Below are 17,343 nucleotides of genomic sequence, written 5' to 3'. Positions count from 1 at the left end.
ATATATATATATATATAAAATATAATATAATATATATATATATATAAAATATAATATAATATATATATAAAATATATAAAATATAATATAATATAATATATAAAATATATAAAATATAATATATAATATATATATATATATATATATATATATATATATATATATATATATATATATATATATATATATATATATATATATATATATATATATATATATATATATATATATATATATATATATATATATATATATATATATATATGTATAAACAAAAAACCTGAGTAAAAAATGCCTCGGAGTATGAACTCATTTTCGGAGTTCCAACACCCAAGCAAAGAAAGCTAAGCCGAACGTACCTTGAAAACGGGTAGCCGAATGAAGCCGTACAATTTTCTTCGCCATGGGCCCAAAAAAGACAACTGTGCCAGTGGCAGAAAAGAAAAACATACAGTGCTACGAACCACAGTGGAATTAGGAAGGAGATTATCGCGCCGTTGTAACTTCCATGACTACTTCTGTAAATACTGGCACGAGGACCTCCCTTAGCTGTTCAACCACGTGCCTGATGTTAAAAACGCACGCAAGGACCGCTTAGTAGTCTAACAATATGCCCAATGTAAAATAAACAAACTCAGCACTGAACTCAAGCAAGCATTAACATAGCATTTATGATCACTCGATGCCATCACACCACAACAAAAAAGGTAAGGTATTTTTTATTGTTTAATTACTGTACAGGGTGTAAATGTAAAAAACACAAATAGAAATTAAAATAGGAATTTTCTGTTTTTGGAGCTTGGGAACGGATTCATTGCATTTACATTATTTCCTATGGAAAAATTGTTTCGGAGGTTGAACAATTCGGACTTTGTACACTTCGCAGGAACGAATTATGTTCTAACTCCAAGGTACCACTGTATATATATTAAAAATCAATACTGTAATTTAAATGAAATACATTAAATGTACTACTTTAAAATGTGATACATTAAATGATACAGCAAATCTGTATTATAACTACTAAAATGTGCATTCATTTATTTAAAAAAAATAGATATAAAATATTTTTTTCTTAAATGATTAAGTGTTTATTTAAAAATGTATACATTTAAAAATATATATTATTGTACTACAATACATTAAACTGAATACATTAAATAAGCCCTAAACATGCAAACAAAAAGTGTTACTTTTGTTAAACACATTTTTTTTAGCTAAATGTATTGAAGTAATAAATAAGAATACCATGAACACTACAATTACATGTATTGTTAAATTATATGTTTAACATATTTCTAAATTATTAAATCTAAAAACATTTGCATGGATGTGAGCAGACACACTATTACCTGCTGTGCATTTTTTTAAACCCTTGTGTGGTGTTCATATGTTTGTATTTCAGTCAGTGTGCAATTGTCCATGGATATGGATGGAAATTCGCAAATTTCCCTAAATTGTAAAGGATTAAAGTATCTATCTATCTAGTTTGAACCGTGATAAATGGACTGAACTTATACCCTACCTCTAGTCAAATGTTTGGTCATATAAGAGCAGGTGTTTGGTGCTTACATTTTGCAAAACTACTGCAAAGGCAAGAGATACAAATTGTCCACACTTGAATCAGAGCAGCCTGTATGTAATAGAAGCCAATGCATTCTGAAGCTAATGCATGTTTTGCACAGAAAATGAGCCAAGGCCAAAGAGTCTGAAAAAAAAAAAATCAGTTTCTTTTTACAAGTGCCACAGACCTGAACACCATACAAGGGTTTTATACATGAAATGTTTAATAAACCTTTCAAAAGATACATAGACAAAATGACCAAGAACCTTCCTAAAATCATACTCACATGTCCTGTATCAAAAGCTTCATTCAGTTGCTGGAGTGCATTATGTTAATTTGCATAGAACAATATTGCTTATTGTATTATGTGAGGCACCGACATATGCATCTCATGACCGCCAGCATGTGACTTGTCTTCACGTGACATGTCACACACGGTCCATACGGATTAAATAGTATCAAAATTTCAAATTCAAAGCATACCGAGGTTCAGTGTTGCACTACGTTAGTGTTGCTGCTTCACAGCTCAAAGAGGTCGTCCTCTCGCTCCCTCAGCTTCATTGTGAGCTTGGTGGTGGTGAGCGGAACCGCCGTGGTGGATGGCGGCGGCGGCCTGAGACGCCTCCCCGGAGGCAACCGCGGACGCTCGCTCAACCTGCTGGAGCAAACCGCCTCCAGGTCGGCCAGTCTGTCAAGAGGAAAAGCCAAAGAGACCGATCAAACCTTGGCATTTTGGTATTCTGTGACGTTTAGAAGAGGTTGTTTCACCTCTTACCTCCTTAAAGATAAATATTCTAAATCAGTGGTGTCCAAAATATAACCCAGAGATTGAATGAATGTCAGACAGACAGCTAGACATATATTTTAGTTAGAAGAACAGACAGAAAACAAGAAATGGACAGATAGAGAGACAAGATGGACAGATATAATGAACAATAGACAGATCGGGTAGATCTGACTGTGTTGATATAAAGGCATAGTTAGCGAGACAGATACGCTCACTAGACAGACAGACATGTATGTGGACCATGCTAGGTCAAAGTGTATTTTGACCTCTTCTCTGCATCCTGCCATCTCCTGGCGGCCGCTCGCTTGGACTCGCTGATAAAGCCATCCAATCGGCTGAAGAAATCCACCGCCGTCAACTCTCCGCAAGAGGGGCCCGCCGAGGAGCCCAATCGCGCACTTTCGCCATCATCCTCCTCATTGTCGTCGGCGGCGTCGGTGAGAGCCTCAGAGTGCGACGTCGCAGGGATGGACAAGGACTTCTTCTGGAAAATGGAGTCGTTGGTGTAGAGGCGGTTGGCACGTTTGATTTGTTCTGTCTGAAAGATAACGGCAGCTGTTGGAATACACATTCATAAAAAGCACATCATTTAAATAGTCCACGTGGTTGGTAAAATATTTTTTAAACAGGGGAATTTTAAAGACTTGTCTAAGACGATAATAATAAACTGGTAGACAGTCTTTAAACATACAAGAATGCATTTATTATAAGCTTTAAGCAGCTTGAAGAAACCAAGGGACAAAATAGAAAGAATGTGATAATTTAGACTATTAATTACATTAATATAATTTTATGGGTTGAAGCCTTTTTACGTTTACTAATTACTCCCTATATTTCACGTCTCTTTTCATTTCTTTTTTTTTTTTTTTACATAAGTGCAGGTAAAAGATAAATATTGATATAGATTATCCTCCAACATGGCAAACAATACGAGATAATGTCGAGTACTTACAGTGACTCCATATTTGAGGGCGATGCCTTGGAGTGTTTCGCCGGGTTGTATGCGGTGTTCGATGTGTCTCCGACGGACCGGGGACAGATTGGACCGGACCAGGCTGCCGTAAGACCGGCTGCTCCGGCCGCCTCGCAACAGGCTGCTCCCACCGGCGTCCACGGGCTCCTTCCCCGCTGACATGACGGCGAAGGAAGCAACGAAACACTCGGATCGAGTCAACTTTCGGAGTGTCGTAGAACAGCAAACATGGCTGCTTCGTAATGACCAACGCGGCGTTTCCGATTTAGTTAGTTATGTTTAACAAATAAACTGCTTAATCGGCGCTCCCCCAAAACGACCGACGTAACTTAATTATTTGATGTCTCCTAATGCAATGTTGAGTCGCCATTAGAGAGAGTGCAAGAGACACAACTTAAAACAGAGACAAAAGCAGCGAGAAATTCCAGTGGAAAAAGACAAAAAGTTGAGCTTTCCGCCGTCTCCTTTCGGCTGCCATATGTTGCCATGGCTGCCTTGTGAGTGACAGCTCCCATGATGCATTGGGCGAGATGCGTTCACTGATACTCGGAAGAGAAAAGACGCTTAGTATTTTTGTTTATTGTTGAATGAAGACATTACCGTTTTACGATTAAAATCAAACGTTTTCAAACACAGGACTCTGCATTTATGAAAAACAATTACTCCTATCAAACAATGGGAAGATCAGCCACCTTTCGTAAAAGCTTTAAATAATTGAAAATATATATTTATCCTTACTTTGAACGCCTCATAACTTGTCGGCTAGACCGCTAGCAAACACACTAGCTAAGCTGCTAACAAGCTACTAAGTTACACTTCATATAAAGGAGCATGCCTTGTAAAAGGGAAGATAAAGAAGAATATCCTCAATGAGCTTTTGAAGAATTTATGTTACTGTGAGTCGATACATATAAGATGAGCCTGTTAACTAAACAGTAAACAGCATGTTGCCATGGCTGCTGCGTAAATGACAGCTCCCATGATGCTTTGCGCATGATGCCTTTAAGAACACACGTTACTCTTTTGAGTGAATAAACTCATTATGGCGTTACAACATAGTTCAACATTTTCAAATACAAACATCTCAACTGGATAAATATTTGTAACTATATGGTACAATTCAGAAGCTACCCTATTAACGTAAAAGCTTTACACAGTAAAACTCAAAATGTACAATTACATTGAACGCCACAGTACTCCAAGGCTAGACAGCTAGCTAGTAGCTAGGTTGCTAACATGTGTTGCTAAACTACTACTTGAACATCATATGGAAATGCTGTATAAACATGTCTTTTAAACGGGAAGGTAACGACAAAAGTCAGCTAAATGCCCTCAAGGTGAGTATTAATATTATAGCGTAGTCAATCGATATAGTTTACGGTGTGCAAAGTAAGCTAATTGCTAAGCTGAAACGACACTTCAATTTAACTATAAACACTCACACGCTAGTAATTAAGCTGCACATTACTTACATTTCGTTGGTTGTCGGCACTTTTATTGTTGTGTTTGGTTGCAGAAACGTCGCGTCGCAGATCTGCTGTCAAACTTTATACCAGAAGACGAAGCAGCACTTCTGAGCAATGGAAGGTAAAAATGTAAACACTGACCACAGTGTGACTGTCTGGACCCATTCTAGGTCACATAAACACCCAATCAGCACAATAAAGTTGTTGTTTTCTTTAGGTACACTTGTCTTGTGTGCCACTACCGTCCCGTGTTTGACACCGTCAACACGCTGACCGTTCACAGGAATGGGAAAAGGCATCTAGAAGGTGAGCTAAATGAACTTTTGCATTGTAACTGAGTAATGTGAAAATATTGATTTGTGTTCTACATTTACAAATTAAAGTCAACAGTGAGCTGTCGCATCTTCACGTAGGATGCAAATAATAAGCTTGGCAATTTAGTCAATTAAACATTTCATACACATTATACACAATCCATTCATTTAATGTCTTTGGAGTGAGAATTAAATTGTGTAACAGAACATTTGTGTATGTGTTTAGGTTTAAAGGCGTTCTATGGTAAGAAGGCCCAGCTGAGGCACGAAATAACAAAAAGGAAACAAGAAAACTTCATCCAAGCAGAAGACCAGCAGCAGGTGGTTGAACCCTCACTGTGGTAGTTGATTTACTTAATTATAGAGAACTTCAAAACAACCATACACACACAAAGCACTCAAAGTGCTGTGCATAAAGTATACAACAACTTTTAGGTAGCTATATTGGGCTTTCGGGTGAAATTGCAGGATAACTTTGGATCTATTCAGACATGTCAAATGACATGTTGGTTGACATTGTTGTCAAATATGGTCTTTTGTTGTATTTCTCAGGAAGGATCAAGTTCAGAAGCTCCTTTACTGACACAAACGAGGAAGCTGACCCATCACGCTTTGCTGAGGACGGCCCCATATAACAGCTGCCATCGGAGAACCAGGCATGCCACATTTATGCTTCTTGCTATCCCACAAAGCCCGAAAAAGAAATCACTTTTTTCTTTTTCTTTTTTTTAAGTACCAAAACTGGAAAAGGGCCAGCAAGCAGCCAAACTCCACTTGAAGACGTGGCGCCACCTTGTGGAGCTGCGAAGTCAGATGCTGCTCTAAGCATGTCAGGTATCATTGATTCTATTGATTGAAAAATGAAGAAAATCCCACAAGGGGGGGTTAATGAGGAGCAAACAAAAATGTTTGGATTAATGTCAGGGAAAAATCAGATTTTTTTGAAGAAAAAAAAAAGGGTAACAACTTGACTTGTTGTATGCAGGCAGTGATCAGTCCCATTCATCAAACACCACAGGATGGCGTCCCTCATCTGCGACCCCAGCATCTGAGCCCATGTCGGCCCAGAGGAGGCTCGAGCTGGAGCATTATCTCAAACTGAAAAGGTACACCCCCTGCTTCAACTGTCAGTCTCCATGATTTCACACACATATGGACGCTAAGTGTGTTCTCTTTCCCGCAGCGACGGATGGCTGCAGGACCCGAGCGGTCGCTGGGTTAAAGACGGGGATGTGGAGTTTGATTCCGATGAAGATGAGCCTCCCTCGCTCGCCACCGTACCTTCAGGGGAGGCCCGTGAACAACCATGAGGTTCCCAATCTAAAACCTTATGACTCGCACACTTCTTGGGTAACTTCTGTGTGAAAAGCTCCAAAGTGACATGGGGAGGGAATCAAACAGGACGCAATTGTCTTACGCCAGACACTGACATCGTCACAACAGCCTTGGCCTTGAGTTTACCGCATGTGCTGCAGGAAATACCCCTCATAGATTCGGGCCTAATCCCCGCTCAACTTGAGTGTAAACCTGCGGTGGACGAGCTGGTGGGGTGCTAATTTGGGTCGTGATTCCACCAGTTAGCATCGCGCTCAGCATAGTGGCGGTGAATTAGAGAAGCCCGCAAGGGTCAGCGGAGCTACGGGGGCGGGGGCTCACGCTTTTCAATGCCGCTAATGTGTTGAAAGCACCGTGCGCCCAAGAGAAGACCTTCAATATAACCATGTGGGAGGCACCAATATTCGTTTTTGGGTTATTTCTTGAATCAATTTATTTAGGTTTATTAGTCAGGAAGAATTTTTTTTTTTTGTAGAAAAAGCAGAATCAATGTTGCTAATGTAGCAATTTTTCTGACCCCTCTAGCAGCTGTTGGCCAGTTTAATTCTAGCTGAGAAACAGACTACATGAGAAGAATCCATTTCACGTGGTTTTCCATTTACTCGTTGCAAGAGAAGTTATTTATCCATGTTGGAAACTTCCAACACAAGAATGTGCTTCTATGCCCCAAATATTTTTGCCTTTGTTCACCTGCACAACTCTACATGAAAGGTCAAAAGTTAGTGTGACGACAGAAATGTGAATTTAATTTAGAAATGTATGTTAATAATTAGCGGTGTGAATTGCCTTGTACCTGGCGATTCGATTCGATTCGATACCGATTAATCCCGATGCGAATCTATAAATTTATTTTTTTTACACTCAAATTTAGAAAATAGTCATCAGTAAACTTCTACATGTACACTGCAAGATTTGTATGAAAATGTTTTTATTTATCTAAAAATTCAGGTTTATAACTGAGCATTTAACAAACAGATTGCAATCTGTTTCATGTTTTGAACAGCACTGAAATAAAATCTTAAGGCTTAATGTTCCATTAATATAAAAATTTTCCATGCTTAATGTGTGAATCCTAACCCTAAGTAAGACGTTTTGTTGAATATTCCCATAAAAAATTGATGTTTAAAAATCGATTCGGCCGCATATCGAATCGATTCGCGCACTGTAATATCGCGACATATTGCAGAATCGATTTTTTCTAACACCTCTATTATTAATTTATAAACTGTTGAATGTCCAAACTGCTGGCAACAAAAGTGAGTTCACCCCTAAGTAAAAATGTCCACATTGGTATCAGGAGTAGTAAAGCAAATCCCAGAAGGGAAACAATCAAAGAGAGACTAACTTTGAGAAGGTCAAAGAGTGGTCGCAATGGAAATCAGCTGCCGCCACTTTGAGGAAAAGGAAGATGAAAAACATGACGGGCGAGGAAGAGAAGGGAATGCCGGCCATGTTGTGGAAATCCTGGGAGGTTAGCAGCTGTTAGTACCCATAAAGCGCTGAGGGCGCATACGGGCTCCTCTTCTGTGTGGAACGCCGTAACTGAATCCCGGCCGTCCGGATCCGTTTCACTTTGCGGCCCAGTGGGGGTAAAAATAGCTCAGGTGCTTGTGGGAAGTGCGAGGATCAGAAGTGACTTAAAGGAGATTTGCGTGATTAAAATGAAACCTTAGAATGTTGTCAGCAGACCACGTGCCGGAGGAGAGGAAATCATGGAATTAGGGATGGGTAATACGGTTTTGAAATCAAATCTGATTTTATTCACTGAAATCAGATTGCTGGTAGAGGGTTTGGAAACGTCTTGACGTCTGTTTGCAGACATGTTGTTAGGGTAAGTGCACATCAGTGCAAACGCTCTAAAAAAAAAAAAAAAAAAACAGCCCTACATGGAACAATTGAATTATTGTGTATTCTGGTCTTCCAAAAACATCCAATAAAAGGTGTACAAATGTTTACAAAGAGGATTTGAATAAATATTTTATTGAAAGTATTTACAGACGCTCCTCCCCCAACAAATGAGATGAATCATCATGTCACATGTCCTAAAAAAAAAAAAAGATGCTGTGCGTGACAAGTGACGAGATCTTCTACCCTTCATCTTCATCTCAGCCTCTGCTGCCGAACTAAACAAGCAAACAAAAACATGTCAGACTCACACGGCGCAACTAAACAAGTCAATACTTTTTTGGGGGGCCGGGGGGGGGGGGGTGATCATGTCTTCCTCCAAAAACGTAGGGTTTTCTTAAGGTGTCATTTCCCAGCAGCCCAAAGTTTAAAATTGCAGTCAATGGGGATCACTAGCTAGGGCGTGTTTTTAGCCGTTTCGTAGCTAGCACGTCTTGGAAACCACCATCGAAATAACCCGGAGTTCCTCGCCTCGTCATTTCCCAAATGATTTATGCAAATGCACATAACAACCATTTTTTTTTTTTTTCGATTGCCAAGTGAAAATGAAAAGAACAAATGACACACTTACGCATGTCGTTGTTTCGCGTGATAGCCATGGCGGCGCGGGCGCGCGGCCCCTGCTGCGTGAAATGGTAGCCAAACTTGAGCATGCTGGAGTTCTTCTCCAACATGGCGGCGATCTCCATCTCCACCGAGTCACCAAGACTCTGTCGCTGTGAGCGGACAACAACATCTTGTAACCAAACTGCGGTGTCCAAAGAAATTCAAGTGCTCTTTGATTAACTTCCAAACATCCGTTTTTCGACCCATTCATTCCTATGGGGGATGATTTCGACCCCCGGTTGAATGAATGGGTCGAAATCCCCCAATCCGCTCTTGTTTTCACCGATTGATGATTTGGAATCCAAGCTGAAATGGAATTGACTTTGGCGACACACAGTAAGCCCAGAGTCAAGATTCAAGTCCTTAACCAAAGAACTGTGAGGCAGACATGCTAACCACTACCTCACCGTGCTGCCTCATGTGTGCGTGCGTGCGTGCGTGCGTGCGTGTGTCCGACCTGGTTGTCGATCTTGAGCTCCACCAGCGTGGCGTTCTTGGCCATGGCCTTGATGACGGCCCGCATGCCGTCGCAGGTGATGAAGTTGGACTCGATGTTAAGACTCTGCAGGCTGGTGTTCTCCTTCAGCATCTCCGCGCATGCCTGGCACGTGCACAAACAAAAAATACACGCAGAAGCTGATATCGTGGCATTCACGTTGTCGATGTCAGAAAAAGATACTGCGCTCACGTAGGCCACGGGGTCGTTGCTACGAGTGGCGGCGATGCTCAGAACCTCCACGTGAGAGTTTCCCTTCATGGCCTCGAAGATGTCCTTCAGTGTCGGTATGGGAATGTCCTGAAACCGGGATTACCGAGTCAGTCAAGTTGAGTCTTTATGAATTGCTGACTCAGGTTAAGTCATGTGACTCGGGTCCCCTGCTTCTGCCATGAGGAGGCACATCCCTTTGTAAACATGATCCCAACTCAGTTCTTCACTACTATTGTCATCTTTAATGGTGGTTGATTGAACCATCATAGACTCGTGGTTCCCAAATGTTGGGGTCCTCAGACCTTCAGAGGTTCGTGAGCCATAGCTTGTTGGGTCCACAAAATTACTTGGACTAAACCTCAGCTTTGGGCCAACTATAGGCTCTGATATGAGTGAATAAAGTCCTAGTTTAGGATTATGAAGGGCTCCTTGGACAAAATGTCTCCCCTGGTGCCCGGCCTCCAAAAATTTGAGAACCTCTGTAAGACATCTCATTGGCTGTTGTAGACGTTCACCTGAAATGTCTGGCGTCTCTTATCATCGGCCTTTACCTTGATGTTGTTAAAGTTGACTTCGGTCAGGCTGCTGTCGTTGTTGTGGATCCTCTCCAGGGTCTCCTCCACGTTGGTGGGGTTGGGCGGCTCGTCGGGGAAGATCTTGAAGGGTTCTTCTTTCACCACGCCTGAAGGTCACACCAGAGACATGACTAATCTCCGGCAAAGAGCGCAAGCTCGCTTCCTGTTTACGTTGACGACTACGTACTGTTGATGCCCTCGGTGTTGGCGATAGTTCCGGTGGTGCCCAGAGCGTCGTAGTACTGCTTGTTGCTCATCAGCGTGTACATGCCCAAGATGGCTGCCGGGGTGGGAAGACATTTATGAGTCATGCTGTCAAAGGAAGTGAGTGTGACAAGGAAGTGGGACATGAGACGAAGGAAATTGGTGGACTTGTCTGTTGACATCCGTGTGACAACGGACCCATGGGTATTCAAGTTCCCCAAAAACCGACTGACTACGAGATTCAACCTCCCCTTTGGTGTCTCCAGTACGAAGACCGAACACGCTCTTAGCCCCTGAATCTGAATCGGAGCATGCATTGGGAGGCTTAAAGTTTAAGGAGCACATATGGGAAAGAAGCAAATAGTTTGTTGGTCTGAGCTGACTTGAGAAGAGTCAGTCTGATATCTGACTGCGTGTAAGTGAGACCTCGACGCCGAGAAAGATCTTTAAATTTAGCGCAGAGCATCACAAACGTTCTATTCTGGTGCTTCTTGACCTCAGTCAGGCCTTCACAAGTTGACTGTGGAATTCTCCTTTGGATACCTGAACTCGGGTCAGGCACAGTCTTCGTCTTTCCCGTCTGACTAGACACACTGGGAGGCCCTCAGGGGTCCGTTCCGCGCCCAGTGATCTTTTAACCGGGTTTAATCCGAGTTCAAAGTCCGATTGCGGGGGGGGGGGAATATTTGTACATCCATTGTTGAAGATTCCAATGGCTTCGCTTCACATCTTCCACTTGCCTCAAATGACACGTTTAGACCTGAATTTTGCTGCTACCAGGAGGGGGCAGCATTGTGTGTCATGCTGTAATCTGCCTCCCATCAAAGTGTGTCACACACCAACTGCTGTGACTTCCACGGTCCAGCCACCCCTCGTGACCCCATCAGGGAAAGGCAGGCCAGTGAGACAGCTGCCTGCTTAGCCATAAACACCCGCTGTGGCCCTGACAGTAACCCTGCTAGCTTTACGGCTCCAGCTAGCCTAGCAGGGGAGCGGCGACTGACGCTAATATCGTAAATAAAACCGCTAATTACATTGCTGATCTGCAGTTTTGCTCTCTGTTTTGCGCCAAGCTTTTCATCCCCTGCCGACACGCTGGCCAAAAAGCCAAACAAAAGGCTGACAGAAGCTAACCGAGCTTTAATCCTCATCTGGACCCGATCCAGATTCAAGCCCCCAGTCAGCCAGTGAGGGGCCAGGCTCTATGCGTCTGTCTGTCTGTCTGCCCACTTGCTTTGGTCCTTTAGAATCAAGAATCGGTCCTTAACTTTTACGGTTATTACAGACACATAAAATCCAAGTCTATGCGTCGACTACAGGTCTTAGTTGACCCCCTAAACCCGGCTCATCATTCCAGAACATGTGCTTAAACAATTAACAGGCTTAAATATAAAATATATGCGCCATGGGCCCTCTTGGGCTTATTCTGTCAACGGCCGTGTGTTTTACAAAGATATTCTATCTTCCTCCCGCAGAAGCCGCTCCGCCCTGCCAGCCCGGCCCGTTTTATTTTTGAGCTGCTGACTTCGGGGAATCGGATCCTGTCGCATGTCTGTCGTGGCTGATGGGACGTCCCACCAAACTTATATGTGGGTCAGCCCAGTCGATGTACGGGCATACTGATGGTTAACAAAAAAAACAAAAAACGTAACATGCCGGCACAGCATGACGCTTGTTCTTCCATCCGTCACACGTATGGACACTTTGGGGTCGAGTTAGGGAGAGTCCAGTTGACTTTTGGAACGTAAAGTGGTCGTAAGTTAGTGTCAGGACATGTAGAGACAAGCAAGCAAGGCGTTAAAGATGTGATCTCACCGGCGATGTCGCACATTTCGGCGCCTGTGGCGTTTTTGAGCGCCTCCTCCAGCTCGGGCTCTAAGATGATCTGCTCGTGCTGGGGAATTTCTCTCTTTTTTGCCACAAATGCTTTTCCTGGAGACAAACGGACAGAGAACTCTGTCATCATAAATGCTAGGGACTATTTGAGCATGCAGCCTCTATTGAAGTGGTGTGAAGTCAAAATTGGCTACCAAAACATGCGGGTCCGTGAAATAACTGTTATCCCTGACTTTAACCCAATAGAGCAGGGTTAATCAATTCCGGTTCTCGAGGTCTGAAGTCCTGCAGGTTTTAAATGTTTTTGTCTATGGAGGACCAAAACTGCTAATAAATTAATGACTAAATAAATAAATAAAAGTGAAAATAAAAATGGATACAAAAAATATAATTAACAAATTAAATACAAAAAAAATACAAAAATAAAATGAGATTAAAAAAATATATATATATAAAAATTAAATACAAAAAAATAAAAATATACAAAAATAAAATGAGATTCTAAAAATAAAAATATAAAAATTAAATACAAAAAAAAAAATACAAAAATAAAATGAGATTCTAAAAATATAAAAATAAATACAAATACAAATATATATATATATATATATATATATATATATATATGAAAATCAACTTGGGAAACCTATATAATACCAGGCCCTCGAGGACCGGACTTTGACACCACTGTAATAAGCTAACAACATGGTAGTTAGGTTTAAGTGTCAATGGGATTATGAGTGGTGTCCTCGGGAAGATGTGTGGTTTCTGGATCCATCAAATTTGAGATCCTGTGCACTAAAGTGTGTCGGGCACCTTTCTTCTCCCCTGTGAAAGGGACCAGTTCCTCCCGGTCCGGGTGCTCCATGGCCTCCTTCTCCAGGTGCTGCATGAGAGCATCGCGGTCGTACGGTCCCGTCGGGTTTTTCTTTGTCTGGTCACGCTGCCGCATGCCAGCTGGCAGCAAGTCATTCTGGGAGGACGGAGAGGTCATGTTTAGGTGGCAAGGCAGAAGTGAGAGTAAGTCACATTTGTGGAAGTCATAAATAAGTCTCAAGCAAAATTCAAGCAAGTCGAGGTTAAGTGAAATCGTACATGAAGATAATTGCCGAAAACCTGCAAAGACTGAGAACTATGCAGTACTTGAATTGTAGCAGTATAGTATAGTTTTTCACCATTTAAGTTTTTCAGATTTTTTTAGGGGCGTGGCTAAAACCATCCCACGTATTTTTTTTCACTTTACAGGCACTTTAAATCTGACTCCATTCAAGTCATGTGACTCGAATTTCGTACCTCGGGGTCCATCTCTTGCAGTTCATAATCCAGCTGGTCGAGCTCTTCGGGACTCAGGCCCTTGAGGATGGCGTCCTCATCGATGTCTCTGGGGTCCGACATGACTCACTTCTTGGGGGGGGGAAGGGGGAGGGCGACCACTTACATGCACTCCCTTTGGTATGGGTGAGCTGAGGTGGTGGGGTGGTTCTAAGAGACAAAGGAGGGAGAGATTAAAAAAAAAAATAGTAGGAATGGGCAAGTATCACTGATACCAGTAAGGCTGTTACTATTGAATTATTATTATTATTTTTAAATATATATATTGTTTATTGACTGATGTTTATTTATTTGGTATTGTTTAATTAATTTGATATACACTTCTGAGGATAATTCAGGTTTGACTACATGTCGATTACAGGTTTATTTGAAATTGTATGTATCAAAGTAGTATCAGTAGGCTACTGAGTAACTGAGTATTCAAGAGTAAATACTAGTTTGAAATAAAATAAAAAGTGTTCTCAAACATGCCATAGAAAAGACAGTCAACACATCACATGACGTCACGCAGCGGGCGAGCGAGGCCAAGCGATGACGGAAGAGCGAAATCCAATGAGGTGCGAGTAACCCGAAACCTTTAGCGCAGCTCGTAGCCGCTAAGAATAGCAGGGAGGCTGCGCACCCTCGTTTATCATCCGCGCACCCTCATTTGTCATCCGCGCACCCACTTTAATGCCTCGCAAACGCCTGGGAAAAGTTCGCTGGGAAATGTGTGAGTGTTGAAACGCCAGCAAGAGTGAGGATGTTTTGTTCATAAACAGGGACCCACCTATGAATTGGCGGGTTCATTTAATTAGCCGATATTAGCTTTTTAAAATTATGTTTTTTTTAAAGGTATTTTTTTATTTATTACTTAGAGATAACACTCAACCCCCCCCCCCCCCCCAAAAAAAAACATTCATCAAATTTCTTGTGTATTTTACAAAAGATTAATTTGTTTCTGATTGCAGCTAAATTTTTATCGGAATATTATCTCTTTTTTTTTAAGTTGAAGAGTAAAGTGTACAATGCATGGATTAATTTAGCGTGAGTAATTCAAATTCAGAATCAAAAAAAAAAAAAAGAGAGAGAGATAGCAAAGCCAACCACTTCCGAAAGCATGCCTTAATTTTTGCTGTTGACGGTGCGGCGCATTTGCCTCCTTCCTTCTGGTGCAGGTCTTAGCGCCCAAGTGTAACATTCCAAATCATGCTGGGCTTAATTTTAGCTTGACAAGTCAGCTACTTGCAGCCGCGTCAAGCCTCGGCGCCTTTTAGGTTGCCCGCAGACGCACACATAAGGTGTCTTCTCACAATGTGTCGCGCAGCCAAGAAAACTTGAGCTGATTCAGGGGCAACCCAAATCGAAATTCTTCACGCGTTCACGTTTAACTTCCAAAAACTTTCATCTTTATCAACTTGTATTTACATCCTCCAAATATCCTTATTTTCAAATTCAGAACGTCATCTTCAACCTCCAAAGACGTTGATATTTGACTTCCAAATATGTTTATTTAAAAAATACCAAGTCAACCCAAAATTGTACTTCTTTCCACTAGTCTAAACGCTGCATCCTAATTATAACACTGTGCTAGTGAAATACGAATTTAGCAGCAAAATTCATTCGTTTATATCCATCTGGGGGCGGCCATTTTGCCACTTGCTTTCGACTGAAAATGACATCAAAGTAGGTGGGCGGGCTCAGGTAACGACCAATCACGACTCAACTGTTTCCTGGAGATGAGCTGTGATTGGTTGTTACCTGAGCAACTGTGATGATGTAACCTTACAAAAACATTGAAAATCGTCATTTATGTATTCTACTTCCCAAAACGTTCAAATATCTCCATCTACGATTTCTCAAAATCGCCATTTTTTAAATAAAATGTAATCTTCTAGAAACCTTCATGTTCCAAAAGCCATCTTCAACTTCATTTTTTTGTTTGTTTTACTTAATACCTCCATCTTCAGCATCCTCAACACATTTAAACCTCCATCTTGTACTTCCAAATTCCTTCATGTTCCTCTTTCAAAAACTCTACTTCACCTGAAGAACATTCATTTCCAAAAACCTTCATCTTCAACATCTAAAATCTTCTCCCCCCCAAAAACGCCATCTTTTACAAACCTCCACCTTGTGCTTCCAAACACCTTCACGTTCCGCTTCTAAAAACTTCAGCCTCCCAAATTCATCTCTAAAAAAAAATAAAACTTCCATCTTTAGCTTCCCACACAATGTTGGACTTCCAAAAGAGTTCTTGTTCAACTTCCAAGTTTTGCCTTGCACGCGTGTTCACATGCGCACCTGATTTATCTTCACTTTTATTGCCATCTAAAATGTTCCAGTCTCAAATTCTGTAGCGCTAAGGAGAAAAAGTTCAACATGGATCGGACCTACCTCAAGTCACAGCGTCTGAGCCTCCACTGAGACACAAACTACACCCACCCAAGCACCCCTTACCATCCTAAACCCCCCACCTCTCGTGTGACGTCACCGCTGTATTATAGGAAGAGAGAGAGAGAGAGAGGAGTGTGGAAGGGAGACAGAACTTTCAGGAATGATGGCAACATAATAAAAAATTGTGGAAAAACACTGACACCTAGTGGCTGAAACTAGACTGTACAATCACAAGTACAAGTGCCAATATTGGTCTTGTACTGTTTGATTGTTGAAAGCAGGAGGAACGGAAAAGTAGTGCTTTGGTGCTAAGGATTCATTTTGAAGTGAGGATACGCTTCATTTTCAACGGGCCACCTGTCTAATAAGAAGAAATAGTGCTTTGGTGCCACTTTAGTGCCTAGCAACTATGTTCGACAGGGCAATGCCGTGTCAAATAGAAAAGTAGTGCTTTGCTGTCATCTTGTGGCATCTATAAAGCATTTCGCAGGGCATCGATTACTCACAGATTTCATTCCCTGTCGACAAGAACCCAACTTATTTTCTCGTGCGGTCTCCAGCTCACGGTGGAGAAAATGGACAGATGGCTGAAACTGGTGTTTAAGTCCACGTCCAGCAGGTGGCGCCACATCGGCAGTAGTTTAGTAGCGTCTGTTGAGACGATGCTTCTTTACTATTTGTCTTCTTCGTTCTAATCGTGATTATGAAACATACAATTGAAAGACAAGATGGAAGCTCGCCCGACAACATTCTTCACCAGACACACAAACACTTACACTTATTTACTTACATTTTTTGCTGTCCCTTTTGTGTCACAGATCGACATTTTCTCACATTTTTGTCTTTTGTGTCTCACATCAACGCTCTCACTTTATGTCCTACTTTGACATGGTCACTTATTTTTGTCCAACATTGACATTCAAACTTTGTGTGTGTCATTTTAGTGTCCTACATTTTTGTCATTCTATCCAACATTGACTTTATCACAAGTTTTTTGTGTGTGTCTTTTTTGTGTCTGACATTGATATCAGCACTTTTGGTCTTTTTGTCTTTTTTGTGTCTTGCATTGACATTATCTTACATTTGTGACTTTTTTTTGTGTCCCATAATATTGTCACAGTTTCATATTTTTACTTTTTTTACTTTCTGTTGTCCTTTTTTGTGTCTGTCTTTTGACATCCTGATTCTTTTGCCATCTCACTTTTTGTTTAAATCTCACACTATTTGTTGTCTTTTTGTCAAAATTGAAGATTGATAGAGTGACTGCACTTTCCTTTCAGGTTTTTGTTGTTGTGTGTGTTTTTGTATCTCCCGTGGACATCCCTCCCCTTTCGTCTTCGTCATGGCCTATTTCTTCTTAT

At 41.4% G+C, this 17,343-nt stretch overlaps 3 protein-coding genes across 3 annotated transcripts; 1 reads left to right on the top strand and 2 right to left on the bottom strand.

The window, feature by feature from the left end:
* Positions 1–703: 703 nt before the first annotated feature.
* On the bottom strand, positions 704–4,767 carry lysmd1 (LysM, putative peptidoglycan-binding, domain containing 1). Its single transcript, XM_086078047.1, has 3 exons — positions 3,304–4,767; positions 2,618–2,889; positions 704–2,252 (listed from the first exon to the last, which is right to left on the bottom strand). The coding sequence occupies exons 1-3, from the start codon at positions 3,484–3,486 to the stop codon at positions 2,084–2,086; spliced, it is 624 nt and encodes a 207-aa protein (XP_085934173.1). The 5' UTR covers positions 3,487–4,767; the 3' UTR covers positions 704–2,083.
* scnm1 (sodium channel modifier 1) lies at positions 4,352–7,468 on the top strand. Its single transcript, XM_086078046.1, has 8 exons — positions 4,352–4,661; positions 4,841–4,911; positions 5,008–5,096; positions 5,331–5,425; positions 5,657–5,760; positions 5,838–5,938; positions 6,090–6,210; positions 6,288–7,468. Exons 1-8 carry the CDS (start codon positions 4,611–4,613, stop codon positions 6,412–6,414), a joined length of 759 nt encoding a protein of 252 aa, XP_085934172.1. The 5' UTR covers positions 4,352–4,610; the 3' UTR covers positions 6,415–7,468.
* Positions 7,469–8,390: 922 nt separating this feature from the next.
* On the bottom strand, positions 8,391–16,069 carry tmod4 (tropomodulin 4 (muscle)). Its single transcript, XM_086078045.1, has 10 exons — positions 15,983–16,069; positions 13,568–13,756; positions 13,091–13,247; positions 12,254–12,370; positions 10,422–10,514; positions 10,211–10,341; positions 9,639–9,746; positions 9,408–9,551; positions 8,916–9,060; positions 8,391–8,562 (listed from the first exon to the last, which is right to left on the bottom strand). The coding sequence occupies exons 2-10, from the start codon at positions 13,667–13,669 to the stop codon at positions 8,540–8,542; spliced, it is 1,020 nt and encodes a 339-aa protein (XP_085934171.1). The 5' UTR covers positions 13,670–13,756; positions 15,983–16,069; the 3' UTR covers positions 8,391–8,539.
* Between the last annotated feature and the right edge of the window lie 1,274 nt (positions 16,070–17,343).

Source organism: Leptonotus elevatus, chromosome 6 (assembly GCF_054856555.1).
Source record: "Leptonotus elevatus isolate MCC_2025b chromosome 6, RoL_Lele_1.0, whole genome shotgun sequence".
NCBI classification, from domain to species: domain Eukaryota; kingdom Metazoa; phylum Chordata; class Actinopteri; order Syngnathiformes; family Syngnathidae; genus Leptonotus; species Leptonotus elevatus.
This window is presented reverse-complemented; position numbering and strand designations above follow the sequence as displayed.